Raw genomic sequence first — 21,350 nt, forward strand, 5'->3', positions numbered from 1 at the left:
TGCAAAACTAAGTAGCAAATTTAAGCCAGGGTGGAGGGGAAGAAGGAATGGGTGGGCAGAGCAAGAATCATGTTGACCAGTCCTCTCTTCCTTAGTGCAGGGGGAGAAGGCAGAACCATCCAATGCCAGGGAAGCCATTTCAATGCCCAAGGAAGGAGGAAGCCCCACAGCATAGACTGAGCAAGCAAGGGAGAAGGAAAGTCATGCATTGTCTCTGATGCAACAGCAGCACCTCAAGAGGCTGGTGCAGACCCAGGTCCCTAGAAGGAGTGCCCGGCATCAATCCAGGAGCTCTTGGTGGGACAGGCAGTTCTCATGAGTAGCTGTACTTTCCTGCCTACTTAAAAGTGTGGCAGGTAAGCAGGGCCAATTGTTGATACAACTTCATGCTCCTGTGCAGTCTTAAGATCAGAACTCCTGATCCTGAAGCATTAACCCCCTGGCCTTGTCCCTGAACTGCCTTCATGGCATGGGTGTAGCCAGGGGGGCAGGAATAATAATAATAATAATAATAATAATAATAATAATAATAATAATAATAATAATAATAATAATATTTTTTTATTTATACCCTGCCCATCTAGCTGGGTTTCCCCAGCCACTCTGGGCGGCTTCCAACAAAATATTAAAATACAGTGGTCTGTTAAACATTAAAAGCTTCCCCAAACAGCAGCCCCCCCCCCGATCAAGTAAAGCAATAGAAATACTTAACTAACTGACCAAGAAAAGTCCTGCCACCCCTAACAAAAACCCTGGCTACGCCCATGCTTCAGGGAATGCTGAAGCTTGTCTCATAAGTTGGTTTGATCTTTGCCTCATTGCTGGTGCCCAGACTAAACAAAACTCTGCCCTTCTGCTGTTGCTGAGTTTACACTGTCAAAATAAAGTTTGTTTTCTTACTTACAAGAAAGGACACCTTTTTTTTATCTTGGGCAGGAGCCAGGATGCCTCCCAGGGCACATGCTGCAGTTGGAAGCCCCACACTTAGTCCTGTGCCAGATAATGCTGGCCTTTGCCCACTGCTGCCACTCAACCCCCCCCCCCTACAAGTGCTTTCCCTCTCCTAATCTGCCCCCTCATGGCACCAATGAAAGTGGAAGCTTTGCTGTATCTGGGATGGCATGTCAGTACCCGCAGCTGTGCCCCTCTTTGGCAGACTCTGCAAGTGGTCACCCTGTTACATCATGCAGTTACTTCCCATGTCAATAAGAGACATACTCATATGCTCTTGAACATGCCTACATAAATGAAAAAGAGACTTTGCTGTTTTATAAAAGAGCAGAAACAAGAGACCTATAGTGAGAGCTTTAGTTTAAGCAGCAGAGATTTATGATATTTATAAAGGGTTATGGAGGAGTTCCACTTTCTTTGACAAATAGTTTGGTTTAGCCATTTTGGGCCATTGTACACTTGTGGGTACAAACAGTATATCAGACTTCTTAAAGCTTATTTTTCTTGATATAGCTGTTAAAATCTCCCAACAAAATACATTATTTAATATCCACTTTCTCTAGCCTTTTGTGCTTTCCAGTGACACAAGTCTGCCACTTGAGCCAGGTAAAGGGAGTATTGTTGGGATATGGCATGGGATGAAATAGGAACATGTCTATGTCAGGTGTACTGCCCTAAGTAGCAGGAGACAAGGACAACAGATAATTTGACAGGAGAATATGTGTTACGTCTATATCCACAGTGAAATGTGATACTTAATAAATTGCATTTATGTTTTTGCTATGCCAGATGAAGAACATATAGTTCAAAACAGTCCCTTACTATAAGTGACTATTTTGCCCAAATTCGTTGTTGGATTGTGGTGCTGGTATTTTGTGGACTGCTAATCTCAGATCTAGAACAAGGAAAACAAACTGGCACAAATTTAAATGTTATTTGTATTAAAAGTAGCACTGAGTTACTTTTAGTACAAATAATGGACACTTCTTTATTTCTTTTTTAAATTTATATGCTGCCTTTTTCTTTAAAAATGTATATAATATAAATAAAACAGGCATCCCTAAGCAATAATACTGCTTTGTGTTTGTATCATGCAGGATGGGGACTCTGTGGTCTCCCAGATGTTGTAGGACTCCAACTCCCATCAGTCCTGTTAGGTTCCCCACTCTTGGTACCGTGTTTTCAAAATGCTTCTGACACATTATCTACCTGTATTACAGATGGGAATACTGAGGCTAGGAGTGCCTGTCAGTAATATGGGCAGTAATGTCAAAGCGGGCTCTGTGAAATAATTACTTTTTAATGCCAGCAAATTCAGGTTGCTGTGAAGCAGGTTCTGAAGAATAATATGGTGCAGGACTTATGCGTATTAGCTGATGTGTAAACATTTATGGTTCCTGGGATCTTTTCATCCTTTTATGGGGGTGCTTGGTGATATACATATATGCTGTGCCATTTACAAGACTGAAGCTGCAATTCTGAAAACACTTACCTGGAAGTAAGTCCCACTGAACTCAGTGACGTTTCCATGTATGGGATTGTTCAGCATGGCCACAAGCCTCTACAGATTTACTTAGGAGTAAGCCCTGGAACTCACTGGCACATCTCCCTGAGTAAATGCATCCTGGATTGTGCTGCTGCTTTTGTTTTCCTCAATGATAATTTAGGAAATACTTTCTGCAGTTGTTAAAATGCAATTGCAGAAAAAAGTCTTGCTTTTGAAGCATATTGCTTGAGTTTAGATGGTTTCTTTGTCAGCCGAATATATCAGCCCTTATCTAGTGGCTGTGAACATTAGTATTTACAGTCAATATACTTTGCAATAAACTGACAAACCAAATGGGATTTTTGTTTACTTTAACAGCCCTGCATTTATCTGATGCTGTTTAGATCTCATTAAGTCTCCCTTTCCTGAACTGCTCTCATGGGCCAGCTGAATAGGAAAGGTAGTGTCAAAGCACTTTATAAATCCATTAGGCTGAAAGGTCTTAGGTTTCTAACATTATAAGTTCGATATCTTGCCTTTAGTTGCAATGTGTACATTAATTAAGAGTTCTCACAATGCCAGAATACTGACTTTAATTACAAAAAGTTTAGTCTGATCTGAAAGTAATCTATCGGGTTCAGCATCTTTTCCCCCCACAGTGGCCAAGCAGATTCCTATGGAAAGCTTACCAGCAGACTTCTTCCACTGCTGCTTCTCAGCTACAGCCATTCAGCAGCATGCTGCCTGACAGTAGCATATAGGCATTATGGCTATTGTCCAAAACCACTTTAAATCAATTTAACAAAGTGACACATCTTGTGGCAGTAAATTCCATATATTAATGATGTGTTATGTGAAGAAGCATTTTCTCTTGTCCTGCAAAACAGGAGCTTTGGGACAGAAACTCTTTCCTTTGCTCTCCTTAATGGCCCATCACCCAGGCAATTGCCTCACCAAGGAAGCTAACTAGGCTTATATTTTAGCACTTGTTGGATCCAGGGGTTAGAAGCGTCCAGGGGTTAGAAGGGCCTTGGCAACAATCTTCTCTACCCCCCCGACTCATAACAATACATTTGCTAGCCTATAAGGTGCCATAAGACTCTTGTTTTTCTTTTTGCAACAATAGACTAATACAGCTACTGCTTCACAATAAATATTTTTGACATACTCTACCAAAGAAAATGAGGAATAGACACTCTGCAGCTTTCAAGAAAATGGGTATTCCAAAATCTTTGATTAAATGCAGTTAAGGTCTTGCCCTTTGCAGTTAAAGGCAACTTTTATTTTAGGACTGAACCAAAATGGATGCCAATTTTAGTAAGGGGATGAAAAGTAAAGTTTCCACTATGAATACTTTCCACACTCTTTGTTTATTTATTGAGTAGCCAATTCAACCATTTAGTACCTTGACAAACAAAATTACAGTGAACATTTCAAGAATTATATGATTCCGTAAGACACTTCCCTCGTTAACAAGACAGTTACAGCGGCAGTAGGGCAAAGATAATCATCCTTTGGGTATACTGTGTAATCTTTTCAAATCAATAGCAGATGTGACATTAATAACATAGTACATTACTAAAACAATCCTTTTCCTAGAAGGAAAATAATTTAGCAGTGCAATCCTATATACTCAGAAGTAATCCCCATTGAGTTCAGCAGCTCTTACCCACAAGTGACTGTACGATGGAAACCTAAATTATGCTTTCTATGATAATTTTAAAAGGGATGCATTCTAAGGGAGTGAATGTTCAGATTTGTGGTGTAGTGCCTGTGGTTATCAAATATAAATATGCAAATTTTGAAAAATGTCTCAGTAGAATAACATTTAAACATACTCCTTAAATAGTATAGAGGTTGATAAACACAGTGGCCCAGTTTGGATAATCATTGAGACTTCGTAAGCAATAGTTTTTGAAATCAGGTTGGGCATCAAGTCTGAACTTCACCCCTTCCCTCCTCCCATCATGCAACTTTAGTATAAAGATCCTGGGTCATATTAATGTGGTGTGCACATTCCCGTTTACTCTGCATTCCATGCACTCCCACCACTGGTCTGGAAAGTGGTGTACACACATTAGCCACAATCCTTATCTATCCTATTGTTTCTTATGAAATACTGCATTTTGATGCACGCCCCGCCCCCCTGCAACACAGGTTTGATCCAAACTGAGAGAAAGCATGTCATAGCTTCTTTTTAAGCCAGTGATGTCTACACAGCCAAAGTTCCTGATTATATCTGAACCAGGGAACTCTAGCTTTATTGGTTAATTGACATTAGGCCAGTGTTCCCTAGTAATAGGGAACACTGGTTTAACTCAAGCCAGACTCTACATGCTGAAGGCAGCTTACAGAAGTGGAGGAGAGAGAAGGGGTGAGGAGAGAAGTGCTGGGCCAAAACACCCATTCACATCATAACCATAGTTTATGAGGACTTGAACAATTGTCTGAGCTGGGAAAGTGTACATGATGGATGGGGGGGGTGGTAATTATATTGTAACATGAAATATGTTATTCCTAACTTTTAACATAAAGAATTCTAAATGATATAGAAATTATAGTTAGAAGAGTAACCAAAATTTTGTGTGCTGGCTATTGCTCAGTATTTGACATCCAGAAGAGCTCTGCTAAAGCTCAGTTTCACATTGAAAAAGAGGTTGAAACATCAACTAGCCTTGTAGTATTATTTTACTGCATGTCGGAGGTCAGTTTTTCAACCCAGTGAAATATAGTTTCCCCCCATAAACCAAATATTCCACTCTATATAAGTTATAAACCACAATGAAAATGTATACAGCATTCATAAATACACATAAAAAGCACTGTTAAATAGAATCTCTATATACCTCAATAGATCTTCCTCCTTAAAAATATAAACTGGAACCATTATTTATTAGTAAGCATATAGGTTCTCTGACAAATTTTTCATATAAATACAATGCATCTGTGCGTAAGACTTCCTGCAAGGGCATATAAAGGTGTATAGAAAGAAACAAAAAGAATACTGCAAAAGAAAACTGGCACAGTCATCAAGGATTTAGTACAACACTGTGGCCTTTGTTTCTGATGTAATTCATATATTCCTGTAACCTTGGGAAATTGCACCCCAAAATTACTCCACTTGCTTTTAGCCTGTTTTCTTATAAGCATCTTCGAAAGAGGGGTGGAAATACAGGTGATCATTAGCTGACTGGCCAAGTTGTTTAACTTGCTTCCTGAGCAGGGCCGATCCTACTGTGAGGCAGAGTTAGGCAGTTGCCTCAGACGGCAATTTCTGAGAGGTGTTAAGTGGTTAGAAAGGTGTACTGCACGGTCTGCCCTGCAGACCCTAAGCTGGTTTGCTCCCCTAGGATGGTCCGCATACCAGTGAGACAAACTAAGGCGACCCACCTTGGGCAGCATTCTCCTCTCACCCCAGTAGGACATGGGTCCATGTCCAGTAGGACATGGGTCCACATGGGGTAGAAGCATTGGTGGCACATCTTGTCTCAGGTGCCTAAGGGTTTTGGGCTGGTCCTGTTCCTGAGAATAATTAATAGTTATCTTCTACGTTTAAGTGCTGCTAAGTATCAAACCAATGTATACTGGTTTTTTGTAATTCTTGCAGGATAAATTATATTTTCCAAATCTCTTTCCCCTCCTGACAGAGGAAACAAGCTGCACATTTCTTTAGCCAGAGTAGTTATCTCACCTGGATCTGAGGCAACCAGTCCTACCAAGGACTAAAAATCCACATGGTCCTTCAGTGCCAAGCAGGCCTGTCCACTGATGAGGTGAGGTGCCTGCCTTGAGTGGCAGAAGTGCAAGTGGTGTTGCCCACCTATGCTACTAGTGGCACTGGTTTCCAGGGTGACCTCATGGAGTGCACAAAATCCCACCAGAAGATGCTGGTGCTGCCAGCACTTTGGAAGAAGTGCCGCCACCCAACACACCCGTCACCCTGCTTGTGACAGGGTGGTGACAACAGAGGGGGGCATGTTCCTGTTTTGCCTCAAGTGGCAAAATAAGACCCACAAAGTCTGGTGAAGTCCACCCATGAGTTCAGCAGCAAGAGAAGGAATTTCTCCCTACCCTGAAGCAGGTGGGCTCAGCAGCAACAAGAAAACCATTCCGAACAACATGTGCTTCTAGTTGTACTCGCCATTTTAATCTCCCAAAATACCTCTGGGGCCTTGATGGAGCAATGAAACTGGGCCTACCAGCACATGTGGTTGGGCTATCAACCTACACACTTACACCTGCAGGGCTGGCTCTATGATTAGGTCTTGTGAGGTGACTGTCTCAGGCAGATGATTTAGGGGTCATGAAGCAGCCGCAAATCATTATTGAATTGTATTTATTTTATTGCCAAGAGGTGCTTGTGGGACTTTCTACCTAAGGTGCCAGAATAACTTGGCTGGCCTTGGGTACTATGCACTTGGTGTTGGTCAGGAATGCCATTTTCTGCTCTTCCTTGTGCAGCAAAATGTCTTGGGCTGGCTCTGAATGGCATGGGAAAGTGCCAGTTGAAATCAGTTCCCATGCGGCTCTGCATATGTGAAAAAGGGGCTTCACTATTTCCTTCAGGCTTGTCCTGTGTGTGGTATCTGAGCTTAAGGAGAAAAGTGACAGATCCACTAGATCAGTTTGGCTCTATGATCAACTGCATGTGGGGGGAAGCTAATGCATAATAACCAACTGGGAATAAGCTAATTCAAATGGATTTTAAACTGTTATAGAAAACACTAGGTCAACGGGTCCAATCAGGCACAGAGTTAGAGACATTAAAGTCCATTGAACTTAGAGGAAGTTTACCTTAAAAACCCTAACATATCCCAATACAGAATCATTCTTCAACATAGGAGCCAACTCCAAGGAGATGTGGGGGCTGGACCCCCACAAAGTTGATGGCCATTCACATTCAAATGGTGTGTGTGCACTATTTCATGTGATTGGTTGTGTGGGGTGGGGCTTACCTGGGCCCTCACAATATTTTATTCAAGTCGGCACCCCTGCTCTTCAAACATTCAAAAGAATGGGTGGGGGCTCAAGCTGGGTAAGGGGTGCAGGGACTCATGCATTTCCAGCCCTGTGAAGATCTGCAGGGAGAGGTTAGATTGCTCCTTGCCCAACAGTTTCTAACCATGTTCAACTGAATGTCCTTAACATCCCATTGCAGATCCTTGTGTTCTGCACACACAGGTAGGGGCAGAGCCTGTTCCCCCATGGGGATGTTGGGGACATGGCCAGTGCATGTGTACCTGCTTTTCAGACCCACACATTGCTTTGAATGCTTGAAGGTTTCTGTATTAGAATGTGACCACATACTGGGGAAAAAATAAAAATGATTATTTTAAAAATAATAATTAGATGGCTACTCCAGGTATTTGGGAAGGCCCAGATGTAGTTCAGAGAATGAACTGTAGAGCAGTTTTTCAATACCCTTTCAGCTTCCTTTTGGAGAGGTTGCTGGAGGTGTTGGGATTGTTGAAGCCAAATTAGTGTTAGCTATCATAATGGATTTCTGCTTTGATTATAACAGGCGGTATTCAGTACTGGTCCTACTCAGAGTAGACCCATAGAAGTTAATGGACATGGCTACCTTAGGTTCTTTGATTCCAATAAGTCTACTCTGAGTAGGGCTTAGATGAATACCACATATAAAGTGGGATACAACATATGAGTGCAGCTGAAGCCCTCTTCAAGGAGTTCTGCTTGCCCAGTGGGGCTTTCCCCACTCTTCTCCTTTCCGCATCCCCTAAACTGGCCGGGGTGGGTGGGTGGGTGGCAGGTTGGCAGAAGCCCCAGAACAGCACACAGAGGTAGGAGAGGGGCATCATTCTGTTTGGCAAAATGACAGAATGATTGTCTTTGCACAACACTGAATTTCTCCCATAGTTTTTCATGCTTGTGAATAGTTAGCAATTCTGTGTTTGAGCCTATATTGAGCCTCTACAACATAATTTATGTTTCAAATTGGAATGTATTTGCATGGTGGTTATTGTTATATTTTTATGTAGCCCATCAACATGAATGACTTTTATATAACAATGGAATCTCTGCAGTTAGGAACTTATCTCAATGTAAACAAGGGTGGAGCTACTGATAGAAGCAGTGGAGAGAGAGCTTCTAGTTGTTGGATACCAGGAATATTGAATTGCATGCATATCTGAGATGCAAGCAGAAAGTCTTTGTTCAGTATAGGATTTCATACGGTGCCTTTGGAAGCACATCATCTCCTTTTTTTATGCATGCACATGCATTTTATAGGACAGGTGTAAGGAAGCTGTAGCTGTTCAGATGTTGATATATTCCAACTCCAGCCAGCTCCAGTCAGCATGGCCAGTCGTAAGGGCTGATAGGAGCTGTAGTCCAACAGCCTCTAGAGCAGTGTTTCCCAACCTTTTTTGGGCAAAGGCACACTTGTTTGATGAAAAAAATCTCGAGGCACACCACCATTACAGCCCCGTGACGTCAGCGCGCAGCGTCACGCCGGGAGGGACGCACGAAAGTGTAAGTTTCAATTTTTTTTCCTCCCCCTAGCCGGGGAACCTCCAAGCTTTGGGGGGGGGGAGGAGGCAGCAAAGCGAGGCAGGAAGGAGAGCGCGGCTTGGCTGGGTGAGCTTTGGCAGGGGCAGGGAATGAGAGCCGCGAGGCGGGCGCTGCGGACGGAGGCACTGCCCGCCGAGCTCGCAGGCAGCCAGGCAGGCAGACGGCGAGAGCCCTGCGCTGGGCGGCCTCTCCTCGCCGCCGCCGCCCCGCCTCTCGCCGCCCGACTCACCCGCCTCCCTCCAGCCAACATCTCGCGGCACACCAGGCAACATCTCGCGGCACACTAGTGTGCCGCGGAACAGTGGTTGGGAAACACTGCTCTAGAGAGCCACATATTCCCTGCCCCTTTTGTCAGGGAAAGAAGTGACTTCTGCTTGTATGTGTCATTCAAGGCTGATGTACTTCACATGTATTTTGTAGTCAAGGACCTACAAAATGCACCAAAAGCAGTTCTAAGAAGCAGTTCTTTGCCTCGTTTTATTCAAAGGTGTTATTTTCACAGCAGGATATTTTGGGCATGTGAGTCTTCTCCATTCTTACTGGTTTTTAAAGCAGCCATCTATGTTTTAGAGAACAGTAATATAGGAAAAAAATCAACATTAAAGATATCAGATTCTCCCATTTTATGTGCATCACTCCCCCCCATCCAAACCTCAAGTAGGAGGGCATAATTCAATTGGCCATCTATTTCGATTGATAGTTTGGGAAGATATGGAGGCAAGTTAGTAAGCTTTCTCATAACAGAATGATAGAATCAGATTGTCAAATCACCAAAGCTATGATTGTCAACCTAATGAAAGCAAACCTGGACACGGAAGAATAAGAGACAGAGAGATAGCTATTTTTATCATACCACCACACTGTGCAGGTTTTACAAATTGTGTATGACATGCAATCTATTTACCAAGCTGAGGGAGGTGACCAGTTTTGTTTTCTCTTGAGTCAACTTTACAGATTGTGAATTGGAAGCCAGTGTGAACTAAAACTCTAGGGCTGATATCTATGTGCTTTTTTCTTTTTTGTGTGTGGTGGTGGTGGGGACACCCTGAGCTGTGTGGCTATCACACATAAAATCACCTCCTAAGGCAGCCATGGACAAAATGGAATTTTTTACAGTGGTACCTCGGGTTACATACGCTTCAGGTTACACACGCTTCAGGTTACAGACTCCGCTAACCCAGAAATAGTACCTCAGGTTAAGAACTTTGCTTCAGGATGAGAACAGAAATCATGCTCCGACGGCGTGGCAGCAGCAGGAGGCCCCATTAGCTAAAGTGGTGCTTCAGGTTAAGAACAGTTTCAAGTTAAGAACAGACCTCCGGAATGAATGAAGACGTAACCAGAGGTACCACTGTATAAGGATTGTTTTAGTTTCTTTTTTATTGCTTCCCACACCCAAAATATCAATCCTGATTGTATACAGGAGAGCCACAGCCTCAGTAATCTAGTTTTATTAACCACATTCAGTAGCACAACAAGAAAATAATATGAATCTTGGCCTATTAACAGTGTGTTCAGATCAGCAGTCATTATCATCATTCTAATACTAGTCTTCAGACAAATTCCCTCCTTGAAGTGCAGGTTTGGATTTTTTAAACAAATAAAAATTAATTCTGAATTTGCGGTTTCCCCATAAATCCCACCTCTGTTGATAAATTATATATAATGTAAAAAAAAGTGTAGAGAATGGAGAAGACACCTTAGGATGGGACTGTTAAATAATTGGGTCCCAGGACTTTAAAAAGGCCAGTTTTATCATCTAATTAATAAAGTTAGCAGTAGACCTTACATGAATCTCTAATGGTTTCAGGGGTATACATCTATTATAATTTTTATTTAAAGGGCTCCATTCACTGAAGGAGGGACAGGGTGAAACCTCTATTCAGACCAATTATAGAGGATATTTTTCATTCTAGTGAGAGACAAGCTTCCACATAATAATAATAATACAGTGGTGCCCCGCAAGACGAATTCCTCGCAAGACGGAAAACTCGCTAGATGAAAGAGTTTTCCGTTTTGGAGGTGCTTCGCAAAACGAATTTCCTATGGGCTTGCTTCGCAAGACGACAATGTCTTGCGAGTTCCTGCTGGTTTTTTTCCTCCCCCCCTTTTCTAAGCCGCTAAGCTGCTTATCAGCTGATCCGATCAGCAGATAAGCCGCTAAAAGCCGCTAATAGCGCTAATCCGCTAATCCGTCAATGGGCTTGCTTCGCAAGACGAAAACGCTAGATGAAGAGAATCACAGAACGGATTCTTTTCGTCTTGCGAGGCACCACTGTAAATGAAATGGAATATTAACGAGAAACAAAGAGTGACCATAAAAATTTGGGAGGATCTCAATCGCTTGCCATCAGGTGTTGAGTAGTCGACTGTATAAAACAGTGCATCTGGATGTATTATTTGGGTCTACAATATACTGCTATGTGGATAAATACCTTTGCCAAAGCAGTTATTATTGACTGTTATGATATACAATGACAAAAATAGCTTTTGTTTATGGTAGCAAAAAACAAATGCAAATAAAGGTTCAAACAATCAAAATATCAGTCTCCTTGTTTTAAGATAAAATATGGTCTTCCTACATATTGTGGCTTTTGATCTTGCCTCTGAAAAGGCTTCTTCCAAATGTTAACTTGTTTTCTTTGCTCAACATTGTTGTATTTTGAAGCTTTAAATGATTTTTGTATATACTTTAGTTTCTGGTTGTTTTTTTCTCACTAAGTAACTTCAGAGAATGAGAAAACTACTGTTTAGAAATTAAAATATCCCTGGCGTTATACCTTAAACCATTTTCATCTCAGGTGTAATAATACAACATATTGCTGTTTTGCCAGATAGGTTTATATGCTCTCGAACTCATCACATTTTCTCACTTTTACCCTTCAGGAACTTCATCTTATTTTATATGCATAAAATATAAATGTTCTTGTTTCCATTAAAATGGCAACAAAATAAAACCTTGTCGAATTCATGCAGTAGAAAGCAAATTTTAATAGAACTTATAATAGTTGTCTGTACCTAAATCATGAACAAGCTCAGCTTTATTGGAAGGTAACAAGTTCATGAACTACTTTTCTGCCCTGTAGAGGAACTTGTGTAATAAATATGCTCTGGAAATTCAAAACCAAAAGGCAGGAGGGATCCCATGCCATTCCAAGTTGTTGTTATTATTATAATAAATAATAATAATATGTTGCCCATCTGATTGGGTTGTCCCATTCTGGCCAGCTTCCAACAAATTAAAGCATCAAACATTAAAAACGTCCCTATACAGGGCTGCCTTCAGATGTCTTCTAAAAGTCAGATAGTCATTTATTTCCTTGACATCTGATGGGAGGGTGTTCCACAACTACCAAGAAGGCCCACTGCCTGGGTCCCTATAACCTCACTTCTCACAATGAGGGAACTGCCAGAAAGCCCTTAGAGCTGGATCTCTGTGAGAGTAGTTATGCCTCTCTACTAATAGGAGACACATTTCATAGTTAGAAACAGAAAAAGATAAATCCTAAAGGTTTTAAGATTAGATAATTAGACATGCTCAGTGGTTATAATTTCCCCATGCTAAAGATTAGCCAGATCAGTGGTAGTTCATTTCCAGCACAAACTACCGCAAGGTGTGCTGTTGTACTTTTTATCAAAGACACACAGATTGTAGTTTATCCTTTTGGGTGGAATTAGTATATCTGGGCATCTGTTGGATTAGTTTTGGTAAATAAGATTAAAGAAACATAGTTCTTAGACAAAATATTTGGCTTTGTAAACTTCTGGTTGTCAAATGCTTAAGATTAAATGTGCAATTCAGACAGCTTATGCTGAATGTAAAGCTTATTGATTTGACATTATTGATCTGGTCCTGCAAAGTGCCCCCAAATATAATTGACTTAAATGAGATATAAAACTCTCAGTATTCAGCGGAGACCACAGCAGTGACTGTTTGCATTGAGCTGTGCAATGGTAAAGGAGGCCATAACAGGTTAGCTGAGCCTTAGCATATACAGAAATGTGGAATGACTTTCTTTGGGGCACAAACTTATTGGGAGGAGAAAATAAATAATACAAAAGTGCCGTATTGTGGGTTCCATGACTTTCAGTGTGTGCATTTGGCCTGGCAAAGTCATCTCTAAAGTTCTGCAAATACAAAATAATAAAACTATGAAATGGAGCTTAAGCCTATCTAGATTTATATGTGTTTTTTGAACACAGATTTAGAAAAAACCACCAGTTTCTATTTTAAGAGACATTTTGATCTGTAAGGACGGAGATGGACAATAATAGGTGGAACGTTCCTCTGTAACCACACCTTTGAATGTCTGACATTGAGTGCCCTTTTAAAATGTGTTGGAGGGGATTGGGTTGTTCTTGTTTTTATTTTGATTATGTATTTTGTGATTTTATATTGTGATTTTATCCTGTGAACCACCCTAAGACCTGCGGGTATAGAGCAGTATACAAAGTTAATCAATCAATCAATCAATCAATCAATCAATAAAATGTGGGATAATAGTGTTACAGTTACCCCAGATGTTTACATTCATTTATTTTGTCTCACTATTTAATTAGTACACACACAGAGAGGGAGACTTTCTGTCAATGCAGTTGTCGTGCAGAGTTTGGGAGTTATAGTTTAAATGAGAAAGATTCATATAAATTTGAATGTACAGTGGTGCCTCGCAAGACGAAATTAATCCGTTCCGCGAGTCTCTTCGTCTTGCGGTTTTTTCGTCTTGCGAAGCACGGCTCTTAGCGGCTTAGCGGCTATTAACGGCGTAGCGGCTTTAAGAAAAAGGAAACAAACTCGCAAGAACTCGCAAGATGTTTCGTCTTGCGAAGCAAGCCCATAGGGAAATTCTTCTTGCGGAATGACTCAAAAAACGGAAAACTCTTTCGTCTTGCGCATTTTTCGTCTTGCAAGGCATTCGTCTTGCAAGGTACCACTGTATGATCTTGCATTACACCCAACCCCCAATGTTCCTTCCTACCTTCTTTCCTTGGGGTGCTGTGTGTTTTGCGGGGATGAGATATCGGAAGAAAAAATGGGATGTCCTGTTGCCGGGGGGGGGGCACTTGCAGGGTATGCAGTTTGGTTTCCCAATGCAAGTCAATGGGAGGCCCAAAGCTCTGGATATTTCTGGATATTGCTTTGGATTTGGGGTCTAAAGCACATCCCTTATGAAGCAATCTGAACTGAAGGGCTGGATCTACCAAAGTGGGCCCTGAAGCAAAGCGGGAGGGCCTCACACAGCAATAATAATAATAATAATAATAATAATAATAATAATAATAATAGTATCTGTTTAGGGAAAAGCAGCAGCAGGGGGCAATTTTCAGTAAAGAAGCCATTGGGAATAGCTACTTACTCATGGGATATGGGGGGGCTTTGTGCCCTGGTGCAGCTATGCCACAGATCATGGGACCCTAGGGGGTTTATTGTTCATGTGGTCAGAGTGAGAACATTGGGGCTACCCTTCTGGTCACACAATTATAACCTGTTGAGGTCCATGATGTGGTCCAATCACATCAGGGCTGTAGAGGCTGGGTGTGGGTGGAGACCTGGCCAAAGCCAGCTCCACTTCCTCACTATAAAAGGGAGTGGTGCCCAGGGTCTGACCTTTATTTCTAGACAATGCCAGATTTCCCACCCTCCTGCTCTATCATGTTATGGTCATGCCAAAAGTAAGTGGGCTGGAACTTGTTAGGACCTTGCTATGGAATACTTGGATATTCAGGGCCAGGGAGATATATTCCCTGCAGACTAATTGGCCTTTCTGCAGGTTTTCACCTTCCTCATATCAATTGTCACAACTTTGGTGGTTAAGGCATTGGGTCTGGATCTTTCACATCTGGATAGCCTGCTAAAGGGGTCTGGGAAGGAGTAGTGCTGTCTGGGAGCCCACACAGGGACTGATTGGGTCATAGTAGCTCTTCAAGAGGTGGCTCTGGAGGAAGCCTCATAGTCAATGCATCTCCCGGGGGTGACCTCATTTCCAGGGTCAACCCATCTATTATTAACCAGCACATGGGTTGGTTGATCTTGGATACATACCCAATGCCTTCACCAAAATCAGTTTACATCTGTAATCAATAAAGTTGTGGCCTATTTCATCCCAATACGAATGTTCTGTGTCTCATTTAATATGGTTGGCCCCCACCCCATGGCAACATACTTCTTGTGATTCAGCCTTCAATAGGGGGAATGGAGTTTTAGCTCTCAAATAAGCATCCCTCATTTGTCACATGCTTTTGTGTGTATTATTGTGTGTCGTCTTTTCTCACCTATGTCTCCTAACTTGAGCTGCTTAAATATTGATTGGGTAAATCCACTTTTATTATTTTTACTTTATATTAAAGAAACCCATAAAATACTAACATCTTGCTTTCGCAATCTCAGTGAAAGGTGAAAGAATAAAACTCACCTCAGCTTATCATGGACCTCAATAGAATTTCATTTGCTTTCAGCAAGATCTAATTTGTGAGAATCTCAATGCAGCAAGAAATTTTAAGTGTAGAAGAAAGCTGGAGAAAAAAAAGAAAATGCTGTGAAATAAAAGAATGTTGCTGATGCTCATAACATTTTTGTTATGCATTACTTTTAGTATGTGTACACCTAGGATATTTTAAGTGAACACAATGGTAAGCTTGACTGTGGCATTCATCTGTTTGAATGGCTGCAGTCCTAACCCCATTTACCTGGGAGTAAGCCCCACTGAATGCAGTGGGACTTTCTTCTGAGCAGATGGAATTCCAGATGGAAATGCACATGAAGGGTGGAATTGATTGAGGAACGCACCACTGCTTAGGATCCAGGTCTCATTTTCTTTCCCAAGGGTTTCCTGTGCCCCATCTCCTATAGTTCGGGAGGGCTTCCCAATCCACCAGAGAGGCTTTTCCATGGATGTAGGTGGCTGCAAGGGGGAGGATGGAACAGGGAACTTTGCTTCTGTGAATTTACCTTAACACAGCTAATGTGCTCTCTTCTGCCCCAAACTGGACTTCAAGCTACCATTTGGGTTATCCATTTCCCCCTTTTCTCTCATATGAGAAATATTTCCGTAATGATGGATATCTTCAAGATTTATGCCTCAGCTGCAAATGCTACTCTAATACAAGCAAGCATTTTTAATCATCTTATCTGTCAGGGCTGCAGTTTCCATCTGCATAAATCTAAGCTTTGTTACTGCTTTTTTTGTCTGAAGTTTGTTAACATCAGACTGGCTGCAGCAGAGTATTCAATATATTTTAACACTGCTGCATTTAACAAGACTCAAGTAATTCTGCATACTAAATAATGTTTTAAAATCTTTGCTAAGATATAGCTATATCTTTGTTACCCTAGATTGGCTGTCTGCTTGGAAGTTTTGCTTCATCTGCAATGACTTTCAGTTTGTTTCTAGGTATAACCCAAAGTGCTAGTTCATACATACCAATAAAGTCCTAATGATAGGGCTGTTCATCCAGTCCAGACAAATTCCAGATCCTGAACCAAATCAGGACAATCTGGGATTTCTCAGATTGGTTCAAGGCAGCCCTGGACTGGGTCAAATCCACCTGGAGCAAAATAATGTTAAAGTCTGTAGAGTCCTGTTTTAATTTCTGTAGCTATACTACTGCATATGCAATAGAATATATTATAGATCTCAGTATTCCGTAAGGAGGGGGAATATGAATTTGATCAAGAAACTTTGGTTTTACCTCTTACTGTAGATTCCGGCGTATAAGATGACTTTTTAACCCCGGAAAATCCTCTAAAAAGTTGGGGGTCGTCTTATACGCCAGGTATGGGTTCGCTGGGCAGTGGTAGTGGGCGGCGGGGTCCACAGCGGGAGGAAGCTGCCTGGCGAAGCTGCCCAGCAATGCTAAGCCGGCTTCGCGGGCAGCTTCCTCCCGGCGTGGAACAGAGTGGAGCCCGCCATCCACTGCCGCTGCCCAGCGAAGCTGCTGCATATAAGACTGGGCGTATAAGTCGACCCCCCAATCGGCAGCTGCCAATTTGGGGGGTCGTCTTATACGCCCAGTCGCCTAATATGCCAGAATCTAGTTATTTTGAATTCTAGCTATTTACACCTTGCCTTTGCAGTCAACGTACATGATCACTTTTAAATTCCAGTAATTCCTTTCCAAAACTTACATTTCTATTGTAATAAAAAATCCCATTAAGGGCCACAAGAGCAGCATTAAAACAGTTTGAATAGTTCATTTCTTAATCGGATAATGCTGTGTAAATCAGTACAAGCAGAGTCTTTAAAGTCTTCTTGTTCTTTTCAAAGAATAAACCTGAGTTTGTGAATGGATTAAGATATGTTTCCCATAAGTCTCTCAAACAAAAGAAATGTCTCTGACAAACATGTAAGTTTATTGATCCGTAGTATCTGACCTGTGGGTCTCTCTTTTATTTTATTTTAAGAAAACTATTAATTTTTTTCTTAACAGTATTTTGGGGTGTCTGCTTTGATAATACCATTAAGTTATTACTTTCCAAAACTAGATCCCTGTATTTATGTATATCCTTCAGGTTTTCTGTGTTAACATATCTGGTGCTGATACTTTAATAGTTCAATGTGTTTTTTAATCTGTTGCTTAGAAAATAGTTTTCCAGATGAACAGTTTTCTCCATATATTTGCTAAGCTCTAAAACTGTACCTTCACAATTTGTTTGTTAAATTTTGCTTCGGTATCATTGTTTCACAGTTGGTGTTCCTAATCCTTTTTACTGCTATTTGCCAAAAACATAAATGATCCTTTAATCATCATCTACTTTTTCTTGGAAACTGTCTTTAATTGCACTGGGTGCCTATATGAGCTTTTTGCTATCCACACTGCATCTCCAATTTTGCATCTCCTTATTTGCTCTAATAAATAATTTTGGCATTAGTGCAGCCTTTACCAAATGAGTTATTCTGAGATCCATTATCCTGTATTTTGCTTAGCTGTGTAGATTCAGTAGCACTGAAACAATGGATTGCTTCTTCATGGGGCATGTCTGTGGTATCTCCAGATGATAATATAGATTACAGCACTGCTTGTAATACTCTACAAATTTCCAAATATGTCAGTGATCTCACATTATGTTTTGGGTTTCTATGGCCTTATTCTTGCATTGGCAAGTAACTTAGCTCTTTACATCTTGATTGTACACTAATGGGATAATTAAAGATAGAGGGGAATGATTATGCATGAGATATTATTTTATAGTTTTATAATAATTAAATATGCTAGCATTCTGAACTGTAGACATTCTGAAGCTGTAATTACATTTTGGCAGATTGGGTGCATTGTTAGAATTCCCGTCTTCTCTTTTTCCAGCAAATTATCTTAGTTTTTGATAAGCTAAAAGCATTTTGATCAACAGAAGTTGATAGACTTCCTATAGACAAAGGTTTTTCAAGCTGCAGCGAGGAACAATATTGAAGGGATATAAACAATTATTTGCTACACTGTGTTTGCAACAAAAAGGCTATTGTTTTTAGTTTGGAGACACGGCAGCAATCCTATTCAAGTACAATATGTAGTATTTAGGGCTGTTAAACTAGGGGAGAGGTGAAAGGCAACTTAGGTAAATCAGGGTCTCTCGGATAAATTGAAAAATTGGTTGCAAACTGATAGACTGTAACTGTGATTTCAATTAACAAATAATATTACACCTAGGCCTTCTGGGCCAAATTGAGTTGACTCCTGAGATATCTTGCAGTTGGTGTGATTTGAAGTTCTTTGCATCCTTCCAACATAACATTATCAGTTTAAATGTCATTCATATCACCTCCTCTTTTGAATGGTTTCAGTTTTACAAAACATTGTTACAAAGTGGGTGCACTAGTTGATAATAATAATAATAATAAATATTTTTTATTATTATTTATACCCCACCCATCCTGCAGGGTTGCCCCAGCCACTCTGGACAGCTTCCCTGGGCAATAGTAAGCTTCAGGAGTGGTCTCTTTGCAGAATTTGTTTCCTTATAATGAGAGACCAATCAATGAAGACTTGTGGAGTCTTTGTAATATCTGTCTATCTGCAATTTATACAACGTAGGTCCAATTTGGCCCCTTGATGTTGTTTTCCCCAAACCATGCGCATCTGCCCCACACCTGATGTTATCTGTGGTATCAGGAGTGGGGCAGGTAGAGATTGTGCAATTGAGTTAAATCAATCCCTGCAGAAAATAATTTATAGATGATGATTCCAAATCTCCTGAATTTGCTGCATGGCAAGAGTTCCCTGTGGGGAACTTGATTGTACAGCCAATCCCTTTAAGCCTCATCTGATCAGCGGTGCTTCAAAGGCAGTAAAAGACCAGATTATCATCTGATTCCATTGCTACAACAGGTGTTTGATAGGTTGGTGAACTTGCCTGCAAGGGCTAGGAGAGATCCACTTCTCTTGCCCTGATCCATATCTATACAAGCAGAGCATAGTGGAAGCCAAAAGACTTAGAGGAGGAGGCACATTCATAAATCTTGCATCGGATTCCAAAAGGTCAATGCTCACTACTTTCTGGCTCTTTGCCCAAATTTAAGTTTCCCTTCTTCTACAACCCTGACTCAGTAGAATGCTTGTCTCAGAACCCATCCTGTGTGTAGACTGGCCATTAAGGAAACAGTACATCCCATTCAGGAAATATAAACTGATAATTCTGAATTGTTAGTGAGCAGCTAGCTTAACAAAGATAGCCAGCTGACAACCTGTGCTTTATTTAGGTCCTATGTTTTAAATTTGATATCCTGAAAAGATACTATTGCTTGTAGAATTTTTCATTATTGTCAGTAGGTTTATTTCTTCAATCAAAGGTCATAACTTAAGTTCACAACTCAACAGATAAAAGTGTCAGTGGCTTAAAGCAAAATTCAAAGCACACAATCAAATGTATCATCGAGCCAGCTTCTATCAAGGCATCAATGTCAACAGGTCACTATTACAATCTACAACATTTCACTGAACAAATGGCCACCCAGGGTTTTGTGTGGCTATGGCAAAAAAGAGCTATCTTAGCAGTGCTATAATTATCCTGATTATTTAGCAAAGACAGCTTTTCTCTGGGTGAGATTGCTCCCTCCATCAGTGTTGCAATAAATGACAATGACTATTTCTTTATGAGATATACAAATCTGGCAATATAACAATAATGACTGACATTTTAAATTTCCTGTTGACCACAGGCACAGAATGTATACTTGTCATTGGCATCTTAGCATATCACCCTTCTAAATACATAGAGGACACTATCTGAAATTAAAGGGCAGTCAAAGTCATATGCAAGTATGGGATACTTATTTGTGAAAATAATGTTCTAGAAAAAAATGTTTTATGGACTATGTATCTGTGTTGGGGATAAATGCAAACATGTCAATGTTTTTTCTCCAGGTGGCTAATCTTGCTTGCTCAGTATCAACAAACGAAGAAGGAATAAAAATTGTCCAAACAGCAGCCAGTCATATGGAGACTTTGTGCCCACAGGTATGACTTTTACATTCAATATATTTTTTTAAAGAATCTGTTCAAAATGTGTGCAGGAATATAATGCCAGAATGAGTCATTGAAAAAAGTATAGGCATAAAGAGAAAAATATTAAAAATACGAATGTTTTGTTATTTGTCTTTACAAACAGCATACCGTACAGATTCAAAAATGCAGAGCGTGGCTTGTCTTGCGGTAGCATGTTGTCCTTTGGGGCTATTGGTCATTGTCATTCCATTAGAAAACGGTAGGGAGGATGCCTGCCTTTGTTAACTCCATCACATTCAGCTATTAATTGGGAGTTCTTAGGGCAAATTGATATCATCCTCAGTTCCAGCCCTAGGCATTTTGCTGCTTGAAGCCAAAAGACTTAGAGGAGGAGGCAAGAAAAGCTTGCCATCTACATCAGCGAGGTTAGTGAGCCATTTGCAAGGGCTGATGCTTTTCCTGGCCCCACCCCAGCATCCACTGCCATTTTGTAGCCCTGGTGGTGGGATTCCTATTGCCACCAGCCTCCCATCATGCTTGCCAGATGGTGGCACCTCATTTCAGCACCATGTGAAAGAAGGGAGGTCTGTTGTGCTGTCAGGTAAAAGCAATTGTTTATGAGCACTGCGGGGAGTGGAGAGGGGAGCCAAAAGTTTCCAAGGCCTTGTTGCACCATTCAGACACCTTTCTCTATCACCTCCCTCCCCACCTGAAGCAGATCATAGAATCATAGAATTGTATAACTGGAAGGAACCCCAAGACTCATCTAGTTCAATACCCTGCAGTGCAGGAATCCTGCCCACAGTCATCCCTAGGGGGACTTGAACTTATTTCACTGTGTTTCATGGCACGGCTAGCCCTGATCGCAATATAGATAGTGGTCAGGAAACACTATTTTTGGGGAGCGGGGAGGGGGAGAAACCAACATAATTTTTTAAAAAAACTT

At 41.0% G+C, this 21,350-nt stretch overlaps 1 protein-coding gene across 5 annotated transcripts in view; it reads left to right on the forward strand.

Moving 5' to 3' along the window:
- The window catches only part of CTNNA3 (catenin alpha 3), a 559,480-nt gene that overhangs the window by 332,102 nt on the left and 206,028 nt on the right, over nucleotides 1-21,350 (forward strand). For all 5 annotated transcript variants that reach the window (XM_081190844.1, XM_081190843.1, XM_081190842.1 and 2 more), the window contains one exon: nucleotides 20,324-20,416. In XM_081190844.1, the coding sequence (XP_081046970.1) occupies nucleotides 20,324-20,416 (93 nt within the window). The remainder of the gene's footprint in view (nucleotides 1-20,323; nucleotides 20,417-21,350) is intronic.

This window comes from Podarcis bocagei, assembly GCF_964188305.1.
Source record: "Podarcis bocagei genome assembly, chromosome: 4".
In the NCBI taxonomy this organism is placed as follows: domain Eukaryota; kingdom Metazoa; phylum Chordata; class Lepidosauria; order Squamata; family Lacertidae; genus Podarcis; species Podarcis bocagei.